At 51.7% G+C, this 20,624-nt stretch overlaps 1 protein-coding gene across 8 annotated transcripts in view; it reads right to left on the bottom strand.

Annotated features, from left to right (window-relative positions):
- Window positions 1-8,932: 8,932 nt before the first annotated feature.
- The window catches only part of ASS1 (argininosuccinate synthase 1), a 50,908-nt gene continuing 39,216 nt past the window's right edge, over window positions 8,933-20,624 (bottom strand). For 6 of the 8 annotated variants that reach the window (XM_004269092.3, XM_033426952.2, XM_033426954.2 and 3 more), the window contains 4 exons: window positions 19,716-19,847; window positions 14,343-14,499; window positions 10,416-10,481; window positions 8,933-9,220 (listed from right to left, as the gene is read on the bottom strand). In XM_004269092.3, coding sequence (XP_004269140.1) covers window positions 9,175-9,220; window positions 10,416-10,481; window positions 14,343-14,499; window positions 19,716-19,847 — 401 coding nt within the window. In that variant the 3' untranslated portion in view covers window positions 8,933-9,174. Of the gene's footprint in view, window positions 9,221-10,415; window positions 10,482-12,000; window positions 12,118-12,759; window positions 12,834-14,342; window positions 14,500-19,715; window positions 19,848-20,624 lie in introns of all 8 variants that reach the window. The other 2 variants (XR_007478079.1, XR_007478078.1) reach the window with 2 other exon arrangements.

Genomic DNA, 20,624 nt, shown 5'->3' with positions numbered 1-20,624 from the left:
TTGAAGCGTTCTTATTTGCCCAGCACACCCCCGTACATTTTTTAAAAGAAGAAAGGCATTCTCCTTTTCCTTTTTTAACCCTGTGATTTCCACCAGTCTCACCACGGCACCAAGGAGCCTTCTAGGCACTGGAAAGTTTCCCTAGCTTCACCTGGGTGGTGGTTACACAGGTGGATACACAGGGAAAATTTATCACGCTGTCCACCTCAGACGTATGCACTTTTCTGTGTGTGTACGTGTCTATGCGAGTGTGTGCATGTGTACGTGTACACGTGTACGTGCGTATGTGTACGTGTTTATATGCACGTGTCTGTGTATGTATATTTTACCTCAACAAAAGCCAATTCTATCTTCCGCCTTTGAACAGGAATGTTTTGCTTCTTCCAGGGAAGCAGGAGGGGTCTGGAAGGTGGGTTTGGCTGGCCGGTGGCCTGGACCCCACCTCGGCTCCCCAGCCACCGAAGGTGAGGGGTCCTGGCGTCCTGGCTTGACCCACCCTGCTGAAGCCCAACCTCCCAGCACCTGACTTCTCAGGATTCCCCCAGACATGAGAAACCCCCCATTGCCCAGCCAGGAGCTAGAGGAAGGAGGGGGGGATTTACAAACAGTAAAGAAAATAATAAAATGATAACCAAGAGGGGATGGGAGAATCCCATCATTCATTCAATACAGTTCCATTGAGAGCCTCTTACCTGCTAAGCCCTGTGCTGAGTGCCAGGTGATACAGTGGTGGGCACAGCAGACATGGTCACTGCTCCCAGGGTTGCCTGCAGCCTGCAAGGAAGTGGAATCCATCCCAGGCAGGTCCAGGGCTGGGCATTTAAGGAAAGCTGGAGGGTGTGGTTTCTAACCTCAAAGGCCAAGAAGGTCACCCTTGTCAGGGCCCAGGCTCACCAGCTCAGAGGCAGCAGCTACCCATAAACAAAGTGCACCCAACTGCCACGTTGTGACTTTGTAACAAAAAATTGAACTGTCACACAGGCCAAACTCGCATCGATAGCAGCCGCTCCCTATAAGCGTGCTGCACGGGCTGTCACACTGTGGTGAGGAGCCAGGAGCCCTGAGACCAACAGTTGCTGAATAAAAAAGTGCTCCTGCAGGGTGGGCACTATTGTTATCCTGTTTTTATAGCCAAGGACACTGAGGGCCATCAGAAGTACTGAAGAAGTCAACCCAGGTCCCCAGTTAGGAAGTGGCAGAGGCAAGATTTGAACTCAGGTCTGCGCAGCCTCGCCTGTAAAATGGGGATTCCCCTCCCCGATTCCCTCACCACGATGGTTTTCCATGGCATAAAGGAGAAAAAGAAAGGGTCTTCTGAACTGTCCACCGAGGGCACACATGAAGGACAGCTTTTATTTGCCTTGACGAGATTTTTGTGGTGCTTCCGTGCCTGTATGTGGAGTGGTGACTGAGACCAGGCTCTGTCTCTGATGTCCTGCTGGGTGCCTCAGTGGGGCCTTCAATATCCCAGGAGGAAGGGCCCCTTAAGGTCCCATCCTACAAACGGAGAAACTGAGGCTCAGGGGGAGTGAAGTTCTTGCCCAAGTTCTCACAATGGAGGGGGTGTAGCCAGGATTTAGCATGAGTCTAGCCTCAGTCTGCTCCCCGAGCTGGGGATCCATCCCCCGCACTGCCCTGCCACCCTACCTGCTTGCCCACAGTTGCCTTTCGAGGATCCGCTGCTTCACTCTGGCCGAACATCTTCTCTGTACATGTCAGAGGCTTGCTGTAGCCCAGCGCTTTCCTGGCCCACGCTCTTTTCCATTCCTTTCTTTAACACTGGCCATCTTCCCCCTACCCCTTATCTTTAAAAATTTATTTATTTTTAACAGCTTTATTGAGATGCAATTTATATCTCATACAAGATTCACCCATTTTAAGTATACAATTTAAGTTTGTTAAGAAGCCTATTAACAATGTGGAGAATTAATTGCACTATTATGGTAAAAAGGGAGAAAAAGAAGCAAATGTGCAGGTACACAACGTAAACAAATTACGTTACCTGCGTGAAAACATGTTGCACATGCAAAATGGCTAGCAGGAAACTCATAAAAATATTAACCAAAATGTTTTGGTTAACATGTTGGATTCAGAAATGAAATTTTTTCCTAATGATTTTCCAAAGTTTCTGTAATTTTCGATATTATTCTACTAGGACAGTCTGGCTGAGCCCTGGTAAAAAATGGTGTGAGAGGGCTTCCCTGGTGGCGCAGTGGTTGAGAGTCCGCCTGCCGATGCAGGGGACACGGGTTCGTGCCGCGGTCCGGGAAGATCCCACATGCCGCGGAGCGGCCGGAGCCTGTGCTCCGCAACGGGAGAGGCCACAGCAGTGAGAGGCCCGCGTACCGCAAAAAAAAAAAAAAAAAATGGTGTGAGATTCCAACACCCCCATCTATACCCCAATATCTATTTGCATTTCCTGATTGAGTCGAGCTAAGAACATGCCCAGAAAAAGATCTCCAGTGTTGGGAGTGACCTGATTCAGACATACTCAGCCTTCTGTAATGGTCTGGGGGCAACTCCATAAAAGCCTTATAGCCAGGGGTGGGGAGATCTAGGGTCTCCCAAGGACAGAATCTACCCTGAGAAGGCAGAATCAGTCCAGACCAGCTAACCCCTGCGATAGGATCTGCTAGCTGGGGGACGAGGTGGTTCTAGCGGCAGCTGGGGGGTGTTGATTGAAACTACTGCCAATCCAGACGATTTGGTGACACCTGCACGCTCAGGTGGAGAGCGGCTGTGTACACGAAAAAGTAAGAGTTCTAACATCTCGGTGTCCAAACAACCCTACTCCAGATCCCCTAAGTGGTGGATTCCTACCCACTTCTCCGTGGAGTTGGGGTTAATGGTCTTGAGAGCTGGAGCAGCAGCCAGTGCATGGGCAGGGGCTGAAGTGGAGTGACAGGAGGGACAGGGAGGTGGGTGAAGGCAGGTCCTGGGCTGTGGCATGAGGACTGGATTGGAATGGCCCCTGAACACCTATGCACCGCTCCTTGGGCTTCTAGAGCAGAGAAAGCCCTGAAGTGGGGGGAGGGAGTGTGTGTTCCTGAAGTTCTTTGGACGTGGCTTCTGAGCTAGCAAAGGTTGGATTGATAGTCATTCATTCAAGAAATATTTATTGAGTAAATGTTATGGACCAGACATGGTGTTGGCACCTGAGACACAGCTGTGAACCAGACAGAGCCAGTCTCTTCCCACGTGGAGTTTCCTGTCTAGTGGGAGAGACATTCAACAATGCCCAGCACCCAATAAAAAATTATTAGACACACAGAGCAAATCAGTGCATAATGTTAGGTGCTGATATGTGCTATGGAGAAGAGAAAGGCAGGGTAAAGGGTATATGCCAGGTTTAGGCTCTATAACAAGTGAGCCTCGTGGCTATATCTGGGGGAGGGAGGAGGAGGCTCCAGGCAGAGCTTGGCCTGTTTGAGGAACAGCAAGTAACACAGTGGGCTGGAGCAGAGTGAGAGGGAGAGTGAAGGGAGGTGAGAAAGAGAGGAGGTAGCGAGCCAGATCATGAAGGAATTTGAAGGTCATAGTAAGTGTGTCAGTTATCTGTTGCAGCAAAATAAGTAATGAAAACTTAGTGCAATAGAACAGAACTTTATTTATTCATTCTCATGTACCTATAGGTTGTCAGTCTGGTGGTTCTTCTGCTGGTCTCATGTGGGATCATTTAAGCAGCTACTGTCATCTTATGGCTTGCCTGGGCCTGGAGGTTCCCATGCACTTCCATATCAGGGAGTTGGTGCTGGCTACAGTAAGGACTTTAGATTTTATGCTGAGTGAGACAGAAGCCATGGTGGGTGGGTGTTGGTTCAACAAGGATGAGAAATTATGTGACTTATGTTAATAAGATAGTAAACGGGACCCCAGGCCAGGGTGGCCTATGGGTATTTGGATTGTATTATTGTTAAACTGAAAAAAAAAATCAACTTCCACTTCTGTCCGTGAAGCAGTAAGGTGGTCTAGAATTATACTCCCATCGTAAACAATAGAAACTGGACAAAACACAAGGAACAACTATTTTCAGACATTCAACCACAGGCAGCACAGGACTGTGAAAAAACAAAAACAAACAAACAAACAAACAAAAAAAAGAAAAACAAGATGAATCCTACTATTGTCTAGCTTCCTGCCTGGAGATAATTCCCGAAATGCAGAATGGAGAAGGCAAGACAAAAAAGTCCAGTGATCTTACTGAGCTAAGGAGACAGACGGGATCTGGGGAGACCAAGGCGGCTGGAATTGATGGGACTGATGACCAGAGAGGAGGGAGTTACTAAGAGAAAGAGCTCCAGTCATCTGCATAGTGTCCAGCTGAGACTTTGGCAGGTGCCACTCTCTTCAAGCAAAATCCCACGAGCATACACAAGAACAATTTTCAAGGAAAGAAAAATTACTAGGAATCTCATACAGGACTGGGAATTGTTTAAGAGTCCTCCGGCTAGAGGAGAGAGACCTCATTGACTACAAGTCATCAAGTAAGAACACTAGAAAGGCCACACCTTAGAAGTAGAGCTAAATTCTCCCTAGAATAAAAACTAGAGCTGCTCTAAAAGAGCTTAAAAACAAATCTTGAAAGGATCAAACTAATCTATAAGTAACTAAACTGCCTTCTCTAAAGAAGTCCAATACTCTTTAAGGAAATACAAGAAAACCTAACCATGCATCGTTACAATGCCCAGGGTCAAAGTTTTTAAATTATGAGCTATACAAAGAAGTAGGAAAAAAATCCCATAGTTAAGAGAAAAATCAGTCAATAGGGGCAGACCAAGCAGTAACGGGGATGATAGGATTAACAGAAAAGGACATTAAAGCAGCCATTATGAATATGTTCCATGTGCTCAAGGATGTAAAGGAAAACATGACCATGAAATTGGATATACAAAAATGACTCACATAGTGACGACAAAAATACACTTGATGAGATTAATAGCAGATTTGATAGTGTCGAAGGTCAATGAAGTTGAACACATAGCAACAGATACTGTACAAAATGAAGCTCAGGAACTTCCTTGGTGCTCCAGTGGTTAAGAATCTGCCTTCTAATGCAGGGGACTAGGGTTCGATCCCTGGTTGGGGAACTAAGATCCCACATGCCTCTGGGCAACTAAGTCCGAGCACCGCAATTGAAATTAAATAAATTAATTAATTAAAAAAAAAAAAGATACCAGACAACTATTAAAAAAATGAAGCTCGGGCTTCCCTGGTGGCGCAGTGGTTGAGAGTCCGCCTGCCGATGCAGGGGACACGGGTTCGTGCCACGGTCCGGGAAGATCCCACGTGCCACAGAGCGGCTGGGCCCGTGAGCCATGGCCGCTGAGCCTGCGTGTCCGGAGCCTGTGCCCCGCAACGGGAGAGGCCACAACAGTGAGAGGCCTGCATACCGCAAAAAAAAAAAAAAAAAAAAAAGAATAAGGGAGATTGATACAGCCACTATGGAGAACAGTATGGAGGTTCCTTAAAAAATTAAAAATAGAACTACCATACAACCCAGCAATCCCACTCCTGGGCATATACCCTGAGAAAACCATAATTCAAAGAGTCATGTACCACAATGTTCACGGCAGCTCTATTTACAATAGCCAGGACGTGGTAGCAACCTAAGTGTCCATCAACAGATGAATGGATAAAGAAGATGTGGCACATACATACAATGGAATATTACTCAGCCATAAAAAGAAACGAAATTGAGTTATTTGTAGCAAGGTGGATGGACCTACAGTCTGTCATACAGAGTGAAGTAAGTCAGAAAGAGAAAAACAAATACCGTGTACTAACACGTATATATGGAATCTAAAAAAAAAAAAAAAAGGTCATGAGGAACCTAGGGGCAGGACGGGAATAAAGATGCAGACCTACTAGAGAATGGACTTGAGGACACGGGGAGGGGGAAGGGTAAGCTGGGACAAAGTGAGAGAGTGGCATGGACATATATACACTTCCAAATGTAAAATAGATAGCTAGTGGGAAGCAGCTGCATAGCACAGGGAGATCAGCTCGGTGCTTTGTGACCACCTAGAGGGGTGGGATAGGGAGGGTGGGAGGGAGGGAGAGGCAAGAGGGAAGAGATATGGGGATATATGTGTATGTACAGCTGATTCACTTTGTTATAAAGCAGAAACTAACACACCATTGTAAAGCAACTATACTCCAATAAAGATGTTTAAAAAAAAAAAAAAAGAAGGGAGGACAACCTACTATGTACTAGATGTTATGCTAGACCCCTGAGCTCTACTAACACCTACTAACAGCCTGCTCTTCTGTGACTCTGTTCTACAAGTAAAAATAAGTAGTAACATATGTGATAAATAAAAATTCTCAGAATTCCCTGGCAGTCCAGTGGTTAGGACTCTGTGCTCTCACTGCCTAGGGCCCAGGTTCGATCCCTGGTTGGGGAACTAAGATCCCACAAACCACGTGGCATGGCCAAAAAAAAAAAAAAGTCTCTGCATGTCTCAGCAATCCCTGGGGGGAAAAAAAAAGAATACGGGAGGACACAAATCACCAAGGTAAGTAATGAAACAGGGACATTGCTATCAATCCTGCAAACAGTTAAGGATAATAAGAAAATATTATGAAAAGCTTTATGCCAATAAAACTGACAATCTAAATGGAATGGGCAAATTCCTCAAAAGACACAAAGTACCCAAAGTTGACCCAAGAGGAAATGGACAACATGAATAACCCAATATAACTAAAAGAAACTGAATTTATACCTTAAGAGCACTGCCAAGAAATCTCTAGGCCCAGATGGTTTCACTAGTGAATTCTATCAGATATTTATGAAAGAAACATTGCCAATCCTACACAGGATAAATATAAAACACATACCGTTCTTATTTTAATCTTTTAAAAACGATATTTGACTACCTAAAAAAAAAATAGCAACATATTGTGGGGCAATTATAGAAGCAATATATATGACAACAAAAGTACAAACTGAAATGTTCTAAGATTGTATTGTTGTAAGATTCTTATATTACACATGAGACGGTACAACATTAATGAACGTAGCCCGTTGTAAACTAAGGATATATGGATACTGTAGACCCTATAGAAACCACTGAAAAGACAAAAAGCATAGCTAATAAACCAGCTACTAAGAATACCCAATTAAATCCAACGAAAGGCAGGAAAATAGTTTAGAGTGAAAAACGAAATCTATAAATGGGGAAAGGTTAAGTTAACAGCTATCAATATAATAGAATATTACATAGTTGTTGAAAGTGTTTAAGAGTTTTTGACGACGAAAACTGTTTATGATGTAATGTTAACTTAAAAGCACAGCAAAACACTTGCTTTTAAAATACTTTAGGGACTTCCCTGGCCGTCCAGTGGTTAAGGCTCCCCACTTCCACTGCAGAGGGCATGGGTTCAATTCCTGGTGGGGGAATTAAGATCCTGCATGCTACATGGCACAGCCAAAAAGAAAAAAGAATACTTTATCCTAAATAACTCTGTAAAAATATTTATAAGCGTAGAAAAATTTGACTGAGAAGAAATTCACTAAGTATAAGCAGCGTTTATAATTGGGTGGTGAGATGATGGGTGATAGTTATTTCTATAAGATTGTGTTTTGTTTTGTTTTTTTAATAAGATGCAGCCAATGACGGTTAAGGACATAAACACACAAGATTTGGGGGCTCAGCCAGGCCAGAGTTTGGTTCTTGCCTCTGTCACTTGCTAGCTGACTGAAAGCTGGCAAAGCAATTCCTCCGCACCTCAGTTGCCTCCTCCACCAAACAGAGATAAAAGCATCTACCTCAGTGTCATTGTGAAGATTCAAAGAGATAATGTGAATAAAGTGTGTAGCAAAGTGTCTGGCACAAAGTTAAGATTCATTGAATAATTCATTTGTAACCTTCACAATAAGAGGAAAACAAGTTTTAAAAACAAAATTTCTTTTGAAAGAAACCCTCATTCACGAAGGCAATGGAGTGGAGGTCAGAACCAGAGCAACCAGCACTCAAGGCTTCCCGGTAACAGTGCTTCTGTCTGCAAATACCACAAACTCTCTCACCAGCTTAATTAAGCTCTAAATGGTAATTGGTTATGAGAACACCAGTGTCTCAGAGAATCCAAGTTAAGAAATGCCGCCAGCTTCCATGAGGCCTACCAGGATGGGAACCGGGATTCTAAACCGGACGCCCACTCTTCCCATCACTCCCTTTTCCCTCTCTGCTTTTCCAGCCACAGGGCAGCCCACCACGCCTAAATTCCCTTGTCCTCGCTTCCGGCCGGTTCCCTCGGCCCCATTACTGGGGCTGAGATTCTGATTGGCCCAGCTCTAGTCAGGTGCCCAGCCATGGTCCAATCAGATATGACCAAAGGGGTGGAGTCAAGTACAAACATGGCGGCTTTGGGCCGTGGTTTGTGGAGGAAGGGTGGAGGGAACCGTGTAAGCCAGGTAAACACGCCCCACCACCACCACCAAGGTATGTCTGTGTTTTTGTCCTCTGTGCTCAGGCTGCTCTTACTTGGGTTCTTTCTCCTCCTTGATGTGGGACGCTTAAGGCCACCCAGCCACGGTGGGGAAGCCTGGTGTGGCCAGTCGTGGCCACCATTCCCGGGAGTTCACTGCGGGCTGCGGGCACGACTGCCCCCAAGTTTGTCACCTAAACTCGCCTTGGTTTCCCTGGCACGTACCACAGGGGCACAGCTGGTAACAAAATGCCAGGCTTCTGGGCTAGGGGATGACGCGGGTGGGTGCTTTCGGATTCCATGCTTTTTGCTGGAGAGAGGGGTCGATTCTTCCAGATAAACAGGTTCTCTGGCAAAAGGTGGCCTTCGGCAGTGCTTTAGTCAGAAAACACAAAGGTTGGTCTAAGAAAAGCATGATTCACCAACACACACACACACACACACACACACACACACACACACACACACACTCTTACTCCTCTTTCTGCAGAAATAAACAAAAGACCAATGTATCATTTTTTTTAATCGTCATATTACAGCTCCTGCCTGCAGCCGGCCCCCACCCCGTCCGTTTGCTGACCACTTCTGCAGGCTCCAGGGGACCAGGGAACAAAGCCGGGGCCTGGCACCCGCACTGCACTGCCAGCCCTGGAGGACAAGTCACAACTACAAATTATCACAACAATTAGCGGCTGCACTTGGGAGATGGGCAAAGCGAGGAGGCCCAGCTCCCCACTATCAGCCGGTTTATTTGCCGGTGACCTTGCTCTGGAGGCGATGATACTCCTTCAGCCTGTAAACCAGATTCAAAACAAAGAAAAATGTAAATTAACAATAACAACATGCACTCAGTTCAATTAATTCAGGCAGAGGTGGGGTGGCAGGGACAGCTGTTTGCTAAGACGTGTGTGGAGTTGTCTTTTTTTCTCCCTCTCTCCCTCTCCTGCCCTGGCCCCTCCTGCCCTCCAATCAGGATAATGTAATTAATTTATCTTAGGGGGAAAACATTGCTTGTCATTGTTCAGGACAAAGCGTTAAACTGGCAATGGGAGAAATGAAGAGGCCATTATGAAAACCCCGTGTGTTCGGAGCCATTTAAAAGGGTTTATAGAGTCATAAAACACAAAAGGGGTGAAGGAGGCGGGGAGATGGAGGTGACTGTCGGGCTGGAATCCATGTCTCTCCCAGTCTCGGCTCCAGGGACAGGAGGCTGGCTCTGAGAGAAAATGGTTTCGTGCTGGGGGCGTGTTATCAGCGAGAGGAGAGAAACTCAAGCCCCAGGAGAAGGAAGATGGGGATTAAGAACCCAGAGGTGGACAACTCAGCCCCACTGAGCCCCTGCTGCTAGGCACTGTGCCCTTCCTGGGTGCCAGGGTCTGGGCAGAGTGCTTGATTTCCACGGACTCAGATCAAACTTTCACTGCACCTGTGAGGCAGGTATGGTTAACATCCTATGATTTCCAGAAGTTCAGAAGGGTTCCGAGACCCAACTGCAGAGGCAGGATTCGAAGCCAGGTCTGAGTGGCTTCAGACGGTGTGTATCACCCCACTGGGCCATGGAGATCCATGGTTCCAGTGAGACCTGAAGCTCCTGTATGTGGACGTGAAGGCAGGAGCCAGCCAGGTGACCTTCTGTGGCTTCTTTCTACCCCTCGGCCATTCCCCTTGCTAACCTGCCCAGGAAAGGGGCTCCTAGTGGCTGGAGAGGGTGGGAGTGAGTGTCAGAGGCAAAGAGCCGAACCCAGAAACCGGGAACTCAAGTGCCCAGGACCCTCTGTTGCTCTTGGCTGTCACAAGGGTGCCTTGTGGCCCTGCAGAGGATGGGAGCAGGCTGGGTCCAGAGCAGGCGCTGAGGATGTGGCGGGTGGAGGGACAGGAAGGTGGTGCTTGTCTAGGGCAGAGCAGTGGTCAGAGCACTGAGGTCCCATCAGAGCCTGCTCCCCGCACCTGGAGGGTCTGAGGACCCATCAGGGCCCAGAGCTTCTCACCTGAGGGAGTTGATGTTGATGAAACCAGTGGCGTCAACTGGCTCGTACTGTCCCTGCACATTCATGCTGCAAAAGAGTAGGAGCTCGTCAGCATCCCCCGGCCTTGGCCTTGGCCTTGGCATCCAAGGGACCTCAGCCTCACAGACCCCCAGGCATTTCCTCAGTGTTGATCCAACACTCCCTGCACTTTGGCTTTTCATTCCATTCCTTCCAATTCAGGGAGCCCTACCCGGGGCCGGGGATCATGCCGGGGCTGCAGAGCAGGGAGCCGTATCCCTGCTACGCACATGGGCAGGTTGGGTCCTGGTCCAGCCAGCGCCAGCCCAGTGAACTGCTCCCACGAACCAGGGCACTGCATCTGTAACCTCAGGACATGCACTGGAGCCAGCTCTGCCCTCGGGCTGTGGAGGGCTTCGACGAGTAACCAGGAACAGCTGGTGGTGTCCAGTGGCCTGAAGGCCTGGGAGGCCAGGAGTTACACACCAAACAGCCTCAGATACGCATGATGGCATCCCTCAAGCTGCAGAGAGGCCCCAGCAGTTAAGATCTGTCCACAAAGTCTTCTTCACCTTGTTTGCCCATTGAGTGATGGGCACCCATCACTCTAATCCATCCTCAAACATGGGCACCCACCCAATGCCAGCTGGTTTTGAAAAGTGCCCAGTCAACCCCTGCTATACTCAATGGAACAGATTTTGCCCCCCATCTGCAGTTTCCATCTTCCAGATTCGACAGCCTTCATCTTTTGGGTGTTCTCACTTAGCTGCGCTTTGGAACCCTCCCCAACCACAGTCAGTCAGGTCCAGCCACCTGGGTGAGCATCCTGGCTCCACCCCTGCCACAGACCTCAGGGCAAATATTCTCGTGCTTTGAGCTTCAGTCTTTCACTTGTGAGGTGGGGCTCTCAGCCTCATCACTGGCTCCACGTGAAATGATGTAGCTGCCACCTGGCACCAGGTAAGCACTCAGCTTTACTAACATCATTCAGTCATTCATTTACTCAGGGATTTATTAAGCACCTACTACCTGCCAGGCGCTGTGCCAGGTGCTGAGGAAATAAGAACCAGACGGGAGCAACACCCACGTGGGGGGCGGGGGGTGGTGGGGTGGCGAGTGCAGACATAAGCCATCAATCATCCATCTGCCTTCGATAATTACAACTGTGATAGGCTCTTTGAGGACAAGTTCAGGGCGCTGTGGTCTCAGATCTGACTCCACGAGGCCACCCTCTGAGCCCCCTGGGGGAACGGGGTCCCTCCCGTTTCTCACGGGCCCCTTGTTGCGTCCTGCTCTGAATCAGCCCCTTGTCTTCATGTCTGCAGAACTCCAGCCTCAGGACAAAGCAGTCTCAAGGTTCGAGGACAAGGGGGTGGCCTGTCCCCTCAGGAGCCTTCTCCAGAGAGGTGAGATCGGGGAGGAGGGCAGAGGGGTTCTGCCGTTTTTCTGAGACCCTGAGGCTGTGCCTCTGACCGGCTCTTTGTGGACTGTGGGCTTTGTACAACAAACGGGGTCTCTACGCCCGGCTGCCCCGCAGCTTGTCAGGACTTGGGCTCTGTGCCTCCCCCTGCCACGCCCTCGCCCTGACCTCCAGGGGACCTTGAAGCTGGAACTCCCACGCTCTCAATGCTCCCTCCTTTTCACCTCCATCCGCCCCTCCAGGGCTCAGGTGGCTGAAGCCACCAGGAATCGACTAGCGAGCTCCCTGTAAAGGGAGAAGATGTCAGACATCCGAGGGGCTGAGCTTGGCACCCCTCACCAGGCAGGGGAAAGGCTGGACCCACCGAAAGCGCTTTTGCAGACCTTGCTGGGGTGATAAACGAAGCTTATCATGACCCCGCCCTGCGCCTCCACACCCCCATCCCGAACCACCACACGGCTTCGGACTCCTGGCCTTGCTCCCGCTGTCTGAGGCGCTCGTCCCCTTTGGAAGGGCCCCTGCGCTCAGCCCAGGGAGAAAGCAGGGCTTGGACCCCCTTCCTGCTCCCCGCGTGCATCCGTCCTTTCGCCACCGTCTCTCACGAGTCGAAACAAACTCTGCTACCCCCTTGCCCCCAAACAGGCCCTTCAGACCACCCCAGCAGCCCCTGCAAAGAGAGGCCCACATCCAGGGACAAACTTGTCCCACGGGACTGCTGAAGTACTCCCAGAGGTGCTTCTCGGGAACCGAGAAACCTCTTTTAAAATTTGTGGTTTCGGGGGGTAGGGGGTACCGGTGGAAAAAGTTTACAATGATTTTTTTTTTTTTTTTACCTCCCCTGACGGTCTACAGAAAACCTCTGTGCTTTTATTTTTGTTCATTCGAGTGGCTCTGACCTGCTCTATAATTACGGTACTTTCTACCTACTGTGCCGCGGCATTTCCAGTTCTGCTACCTCTCGCGGTTTCCTCGCTGGTCCCTGTGACGCTGTCACTCAAGGGCTTTCAAGTCAGCGATGTAGAAATCAGAAAGAAAAGGAAAATGGTCGGAGACACAGTGAGAATAAATGCTCCTGCTTTTCTCTCTTTTTTTCCCCGTTCCCTTTTTACTTTATTCATTTAATCTCCCTGAGTGAGACTGTAAGGCTTAATGAAGGGTTGGACAGATTATTAGAGGCTGTTGATTTGGAGGGGGAGGGAAGAAAGAGCCAGAGAGAGAAAGAGAGAAGATAATTTGACATTTACCCCGACTGATCTAAACTGATTCGGCTATATTTATGGCTTCTAAAGTGTTTAGGAAGATTGAAGGGGGGAGAGAAACGCAACACGGCAAAGAGAAGGGAGAGAGAAAAATAATATTGACCGCTAAACAAAACTCGTACTGTAATTCCTGACCGGCTTCCGGGAGGGGAGAGCTGGCCTCAGCGTGAGCCAAGCTGGACCTGGGACTTTATCAGGTTGGGCTGCCTGTCCCCACCTCTTGTTTGGCCAAGTGAACTCCAGAGGGAACACCTTGCTCCTCGGTCAAGGCCAGTCTGTCATTCAGGATGCAAACACAGGTGCAGCTAATAGGCAACTGCTACCTTGGACCCAGCCCGCCAGGGCTCCCCAGCCTCTCCCACGTCCTTTCAGCACTCTCAGCCTGGCCCGTCGGGAGGCAGCTCCTCAAGGTTCCCTCCTGGCTCTGCCGCTCCCCTGGGCTGTCTCCTCTTGGCCCCATCATCCAGTGTCCTCAGACCGCGTTTCTCCTCAACTCTAGCCCTGTGTGTCCAGTGGCCGACTGTAGTTCTCCTGGCCTATCTCAAAGAAAACTCATCCTGCAGTTGTCCAAATCCAAATGCATGATTTCCACCCCCCATTCCCTCAACTCAGTCATCGCCACCAAAGTGTACCCAGCGGCTCATGCCAGAAAACCCAGGGTGGTTCTGAACCTTTCCATCTCCCTCCCCATCCAAGCCCTTTCAATCCCACCTCCTAAATATTTGCCAACTCCATCTGCTGCTGTCTATTCCCAGGACCAGCAGCCTGGCCCAAGCCACCAGCATGCCCCACGGGGAGCCCTTGTGTCCACCCTTGCCAGGTTCTTGTAGTGCCTGGGATGTTCTGGGTTCTTCCAAGGCTCTGAACCTCTGCACAGGACAGTCTCTCTGGAAACTCTCCTGCCCCCTCTCCACCTGGTTCACTCCTTTCTTTTGGAGACCAGCTCAGAAACGACTTCCATGGGGAAACTTCCCCACACCCCCGTTATTATACCCAGCCCAAATATCCTGTATCTCCCCACAGCCCAGCACCTCCTTCCCTAATCCTGCACTCGGGTGATCCTTTGATTGGGGCCTTTCTCTCCATCTAGCCTGTACATTCCATGAGGGCAGAGGTGGTGTGGATAATCTTCAGGACTGTCTCCCCCATACCCTACACGTGCCTGGGCATATCTTTGCTGAGAAAGCCAGTCGGAGGAGATACTGGACATGAGGGTCTGTGCCCAGCTGGGGGCAGGGGTGGGGCGCCTACCTCACCAGCTCCTCGTTGTAGAGGGACAGTGGGGACTCCCGGCTGAGGATGTACACCTGGCCCTTGAAGACGGATACCCGCACTTTCCCTTCCACGTGCTCCTGGGACTCGGCGATGCAGTGGCGGACAAATTCACACTCAGGGCTGTGCCAGAAGCCTGCAGGGAGGAAGAAGTGAGTGTGCCGGGGAGGCCCACCGTGTGCCTGCCTCGGGCCAGGACGTGGGGAGGACTGGGGTCCAGGTCATGGCAGACGTGAGCCTGGGAGGGCAGTCCCGCATCTGCCTTGTTCACTGTGGAGTTCTGGCATGACGTGCACTTGTAAATGACAACAGTGAGGACCAAGCCCGCCTGCCCCTGTCCTGTGACCTTGTAGGGCTCCTGGGGGTACGGAGGCACCCTCTACACCCTGCAATGCAGTCATCCCCTAAGGGTCAGGGGCAGGGGATCTAACCTGCTGCTTCACACCACAGACATTCAGTGGTGAAGGGGCCCCGTCCTTTGCCCACAGGGGGCTGTTTTATCGGGGCAGCAGACAGTTGGGCAGGAGACCTCAAGCAAGACTCAGACATATGTTACCAGGGCCGAGCGATGGGGGTGCCCAGCTGAGTGGTGGGTTTGGGGTCAGAAAGACCAGGTGTGTGGGGCCTTCACCTCTCTGTGCCTCTGTTTCCCCATCTGCTGAGTGCGGATGACACTGCCTCGCCCTCCCAGGACTAGCAGGCTTATTGTACATGGAGGCCCTGGGCTCAGGGGCTGCTGTGAACGCTGCTGGGAAGAGCCCCACCCCTCAGGATAGGCAGACCCCTTGGAAATAAGTGACCTGTCTTTAAAATACTGCTAATATTTTCACACGCAAAGATTCCTACAGATGAAGCACAGGCGCCATGCTAAGTTCCTTACTGGGCCGGCTCTTTGGACCCTCCCAGCCGCAGGAGAAAAACCTCTCTCAGCCTCTTGCTTTTCTGCGTGAGGAAGTTAGGCTCAGGGAATTTGAGAGACTCTTCCGCGATCACACGGGCTGTAGCGGGGGGCCTGGACCTGACCTCAGTCGGCCCCAGTTCTAACAACTGTGCTTCATGTGATCATTTTGGAGCTTCCCTGTCTACATCTGCGACATCCCCGAGCTGCCTGAGAAATGTGCTGCCCCCATCCCCCGTTACCCATATCTGTCCCCCAGATCCCTCAGGCCACAGAGGGCCGCATGCTCAGTCCCCCGTCTGCCCAGGGTCTGGACAGTGGCTCCTCTCAGTTTCTGCCGAGGGTAGGGGGGCCGTGGCCAGGGTTGGGGGAGGGACAGCGAGAGGGGTAGGGTTTCTCTGAAACGGAGCCGGGAAGGTGAGCCCACCTGGGCAGCTGTGGGGCCAGATGGTGCGCGATCTCCTGCCCTGATAAAGGGCTGGGTCAGCCCCGGCTCTGCGGCTATTGTTGGAAGCCCTGGCCTCCAGGGGCACCTGCTGAGGCCCTCCGTGGGAAAGGGGAGCAGGCCTTCTCCACGACGGGTCCGGTGGCTTCCAGACGTGGGGGAGGGGCGGGCAGGGAGAGAAGGGGTTGCGTCCTCACTCTCCGATGTCCTGCCTTTTGAGTTCACCTCTGGTTCCACCTTGACAAGCCACGTGATCTCTTTGTGCCTCAGTTTCCTCATTTGCACAAGGAGGTAACACTAACCATTCTCTGGGGGGTTGTGTGGATTCAGTGAGAGTTTTTGCTTTCAAGATTTGAACATGGCCTCTGCCGGCCCTCACTGTATACAGGGAGACAGACACCCAGAGAGGGAAAGAACCTTTCCAAAGCCACACAGCGAGATCCAGAGTGCTCTCACTGATTCTAGCCCAGAGCCCCGTGGGAGGGCACACTGATGGCCACCCCCCAACCATGCCCCAGTGGCTCGACCATCTTTCTAAGTCGGGATAATTAGACCATTAGGTTCCCAGGCAGGAAGAGAGGTGGGAGATGGAGCCAGAGATATGGGGGCAGAGACCCCTGTGGGAGTGCCTGGCCTGGGCTTTATCTCAGGATCTCTCCCTCCCGCCATGGGGGCCTTGTGGTCAGATTTCTCTTCCCAGCAGACCCAATCTGGGATGGAGGGCAGTGAGTCCTGAGTGCCGCACTGGGGAGAGCCTGCGTGTCCCAGGCTGGGGGATGCACGGTGGGTGGGGCCTGGAGCTGGGCCAAATTCTGTACCAATCAGGACAACAACCCTCTGTGCATTATACCCATTTTACTGCTGAAGAAACTGAGGTGAGGGGAGAGGTGAGCTATACCCCCTAAATGAGATGGGTCTTGAAGCTGGGGTCATGCCAGAATGACCCTGTGGGGTGAGGCCAGTGTGCTCCTGGAGGGAGGGGGTCTGTATAAACCTCATAAAGGCAGATCAGGAAATTTGGGGATGGGGTGAGAGGAGGGGGAGACAGTACTCACAGTAGTCAGGGCAGCTAGGAGTGGGACCGAGGCAGAAGGGCTTCCCCGGGCCTCTGTCTCCCTGGGCCCCGAGACCACAGGGGCTCCGAGGAAGCTGAGTGCCATAGCAGAGTGGTGGCTCTATAACTGGGGAGCTAGACAGAATGGAGAAGGGACCTGGACCTGTGCCCTTTATTTTACAGGAGGGGAAACTGAGGCTCTGGGAGGAGACAGACCTACTCAAGATCCTAAAGCCAGCCAGAGGCAAGGCCCCATTCTCCTGCGTCCATGCTCAGAGACCATGCCAGGCAGTGTCCTGGAGGCTTTGCAAATATCCATGCATTGAGGCCTCACTATAAGACAGGCAGAATTATCCCCATTCTTCAGATGTGGAAACCAAGGCACAGGGAGGTCAAGTAAACTGCTCAAGCTAATCCCTGCTCTCTAGCCTTTATGCATCCCAAATGCGAGAAATCCCATCAAACAGACCGACCCTCTGAGCTGTTGGGGGGTGGGGACGGGCTGCTGCCAGAGGCCGACCCTGACATCTGTGGGAGCCTGGTCGTCAGAGGCACCTGGGCGAAGTTAATGTTAATAACAACTACCTGGGAGGAGCCTCCACTCTGAGATTTTATTTCCTTTTAAACCTAATCACTGTAACACTTGGGGAATTAGAGGGCTCGGTGGGTGAGAGCAAGGACTCAACCCAGGCAGCCTGGCCCCACACCAAGGGCCACGCTGTGTTCTTGACACCCAGGGCTGCCCTGTGCACACCACTGCGCCCCTTGATCACCCCTTGCTCATGGCCCCGGCCCAGCTTCCTACCCACCTCGGATCTGCTGGAGTGGCCGAGAACTTGGCCTCTGAAGCTGGCCTGTCCTGGGCTCCAAGCCACTTCTCAGCAGCTGTGAAACCTTGGGCAAGCGTCTTCATCTCACCTCTGTGCAGCTAAGATTAGATAATACCCGTCAGTGCCCAGCTCAGGGCTGGGCAGCAAGAGAGGTGGCAGCCGGGCTTCCCTGGTGGCGCAGTGGTTGAGAATCTGCCTGCCAATGCAGGGGACACGGGTTCGAGCCCCGGTCTGGGAAGATCCCACATGCCGCGGAGCAACTGGGCCCATGTGCCACAACTACTGAGCCTGCGCTCTAGAGCCCACGAGCCACGACTACTGAGCCTGTGAGCCACAACTACTGAGCCTGCGCGTCTGGAGCCTGTGCTCCCAACAAGAGAGGCCACGATAGTGAGAGGCCCGCGCACCACAATGAAGAGTGGCCCCCGCTCGCCGCAACTAGAGAAAGCCCTCGCACAGAAACGAAGACCCAACACAGCTAAAAATAAATAAATTAATTAATTAAAAAAAAAAAAAAAGAGAGGTGGCAGCCGATCTAGCGTGGGGAGGGAGGCTGGCGGCCTGGCCCCCTCTCGGCCTCCACGGATGCCCCCTGAGCAGAAGCAGCCCCGGCCAGGTGCCGTCCCCCCATCACAGCCTGCCGCGTCGTAACGACTCTCGCCACTTTGTAACCAAAATCCACCTTTCAGTGTGGAAACCCCGCTGAGCAAGAGAGCCCACAGGAGACAATGTTATTTAAACACCTGTCTGTACCTGGGAAGGGGGGGGACTGGGCTTCAAAGCTCCTGGGAACAATGGGAGGGAAAAATAATGCCAGCCAATAACCACCATGTCCCCTTGAAATCCCGAGATGAGTTCCAGCGATTAGGAGGTTTCAGAGGAAACAAAACCTCCGAGTGGGGGACGAGGGGAAGAGGTGAGGGCGGTGGAGGCTTCCACCAGGCAGTTACTGTTACTATTAACTTTCCTGGGGTCCCTTTGACATCCAGGTCCCCATAGACGGCAGCCTGTCCCCCCCAACAGCTCAGAGGGGCTGTTCGATGTGATTTCTCAAATTAGGGAGAGGTTAATGTCATAGAATAGAGTCAGCCCTTTCTGGAAAGGGCCAGATAGTAAATATGTTAGGCTCTGCAGGCCACGTGGCCTCTAGCAACTACTCTGCTCTGCCAGTGTAGCTCTGAAGTAGCCACAGGCAACATGGACACGAATGAGCAAGGTGGTACCCAAAAACGACTTGTGGACACTGAAATCTGAATTTCCTGTAATTTTCACGTGCCATGAAACAGTATTATTTTTAAAAAAATTTCCCCAACCATTGAAGAATGTAAAAACCAGTCTTAGCTCATGGGCTGAACAAAAACAGGCAACGGGCTGCATTTGGTCACCCCTGGTATAACGCGGGGGATGGATCTGGAGTCGGGAGGACTGGATTTCTACTCTGTGGCAGCAGGTAAGGCACGGAAACTCAGTCTGGAGCCCAGCCCACACTCCACACATGGGCTGGGCATTTGGCCGTCCCGGTGGCTTCCCAGTAGGGATCTGGCCCAGGCAATGCCCAGGCCCGGGGCCCCGCTCTCGGTCCAGGTAGGCTTTCCCTTGCTCGCGGCGGTTCTTGTAGCGGCTCCGGGTTCTGCCTGGAAACAGGCTGACCTGGGCTCCAACCCAGCTAGGCTACATCCAGTTGTGTAACTTTATATAAGCTCCTTTTGCTCGGAGACTCAGTTTCTGGCCGCAGCTCTCTTAGGAAACTTGGGAAGCCCCCTAGGATGACTTGTGTTCCCACACAGTGCCAGGTACCCGGCACGTGCTGGATAACACTTGGCAGCCATAGGCATGACACAAGATGCTTCCCTGGCCCTGCAGCCGTCATGCGGGTCGCAGGCGGCGGAGGCAGCGGGAGGCAGCTGGACAGCCCGGGGGACTGGTGCATTCCCCTCCACACCTTGTGAACAAGGCAGGTCCCGACGTCCCCTCCTCGTTTCCTCGTCCCCTGCCCTCTCTCCACCCCCCCCTTCAGCCCGCATCTTCCGGGGGCTCTTCAGCAAGTGGCAGTGGGCAAGGCGGGACTGGAGGAGGGTGCCCCTGGGTGAGGGAGGGGAGGGGAGCAGCTGCAGGGCCAACGCACCCGCGTACACCAGCTCGGCGAATTTCAAGCCCAGGCCTTGTTTGATTTTCCGCACTTCCCGATCCATGGTGAAGGCCTCGATGTCTAAATGAGCGTGGTAAAGGACCGTCCCCGCTGGGGTCTCGTAGATACCTAGCCATTTTTCCAGGCAGGGGGAGAAGAAGAAAAAAGAGAGAAGCGCGTGAAACCCAAAGTGTCAGCAAATGGCAAAAAGAAAAAAATAATAATGACTCGTCTGACAGGAGACAAGCCGGTCGGACCCGTTCACTCCCAGCTTGCCGCAAAATGCATCCGTCATTATATTCATGCTGGGGCCACGACAGTCCACTCTGCAGCTTGTGGAGAAAATGTCTAGATGCCCCCCTTTGAAGAGGCCCTCAGACGTTGGAAAATCACAGGGTTTCAGAGCTGCTCCCCCCTCCTTCCCAACTCGTGCCCACCGGCCCGCAGCTGAAAACCTGTAATTAAACCGAGTCTGGTGGAGCCCGGGGTCCCGGATGTCCCTTCCTGCCTTCCACCAGGGAGCCAGGGGAGGGGACGGCTGTGCACACGCATGCACGCACGTGGACGTGTGCACACACATGCCACCTTCAGCCGGCGGCTCCCCTGCAGCTGTGTCTCTGCAGAGAAATCCTGACTGCCTTGGTCACCTGTGCTGACCCCACTGTACAGCCGGGAAAACTGAGCCCTGGAGGAGAAGGGACTTGGCTGAAGTGGAGCTGGGAACCGAATCTAGGCCCCCGAGTCCCCGAGCAGCGCTGTCTGCTGCCCTGTGGACCAGCAGGTGATGGGGGCCAAACCCAAAAGGTCATGGGAAGACGGTCTTGCTAGGTCCCTTCCCCACGATCTCAGGCCCAAATCCTCCATTTGCTAAACAATCTGCTTGAACTGCATGGTCTCCAAGTGACA

This window comes from Orcinus orca, chromosome 6, assembly GCF_937001465.1.
Source record: "Orcinus orca chromosome 6, mOrcOrc1.1, whole genome shotgun sequence".
In the NCBI taxonomy this organism is placed as follows: domain Eukaryota; kingdom Metazoa; phylum Chordata; class Mammalia; order Artiodactyla; family Delphinidae; genus Orcinus; species Orcinus orca.
The sequence above is the reverse complement of the archived record's forward strand: the minus strand, read 5'-3'. Positions and strand labels throughout refer to the sequence as shown.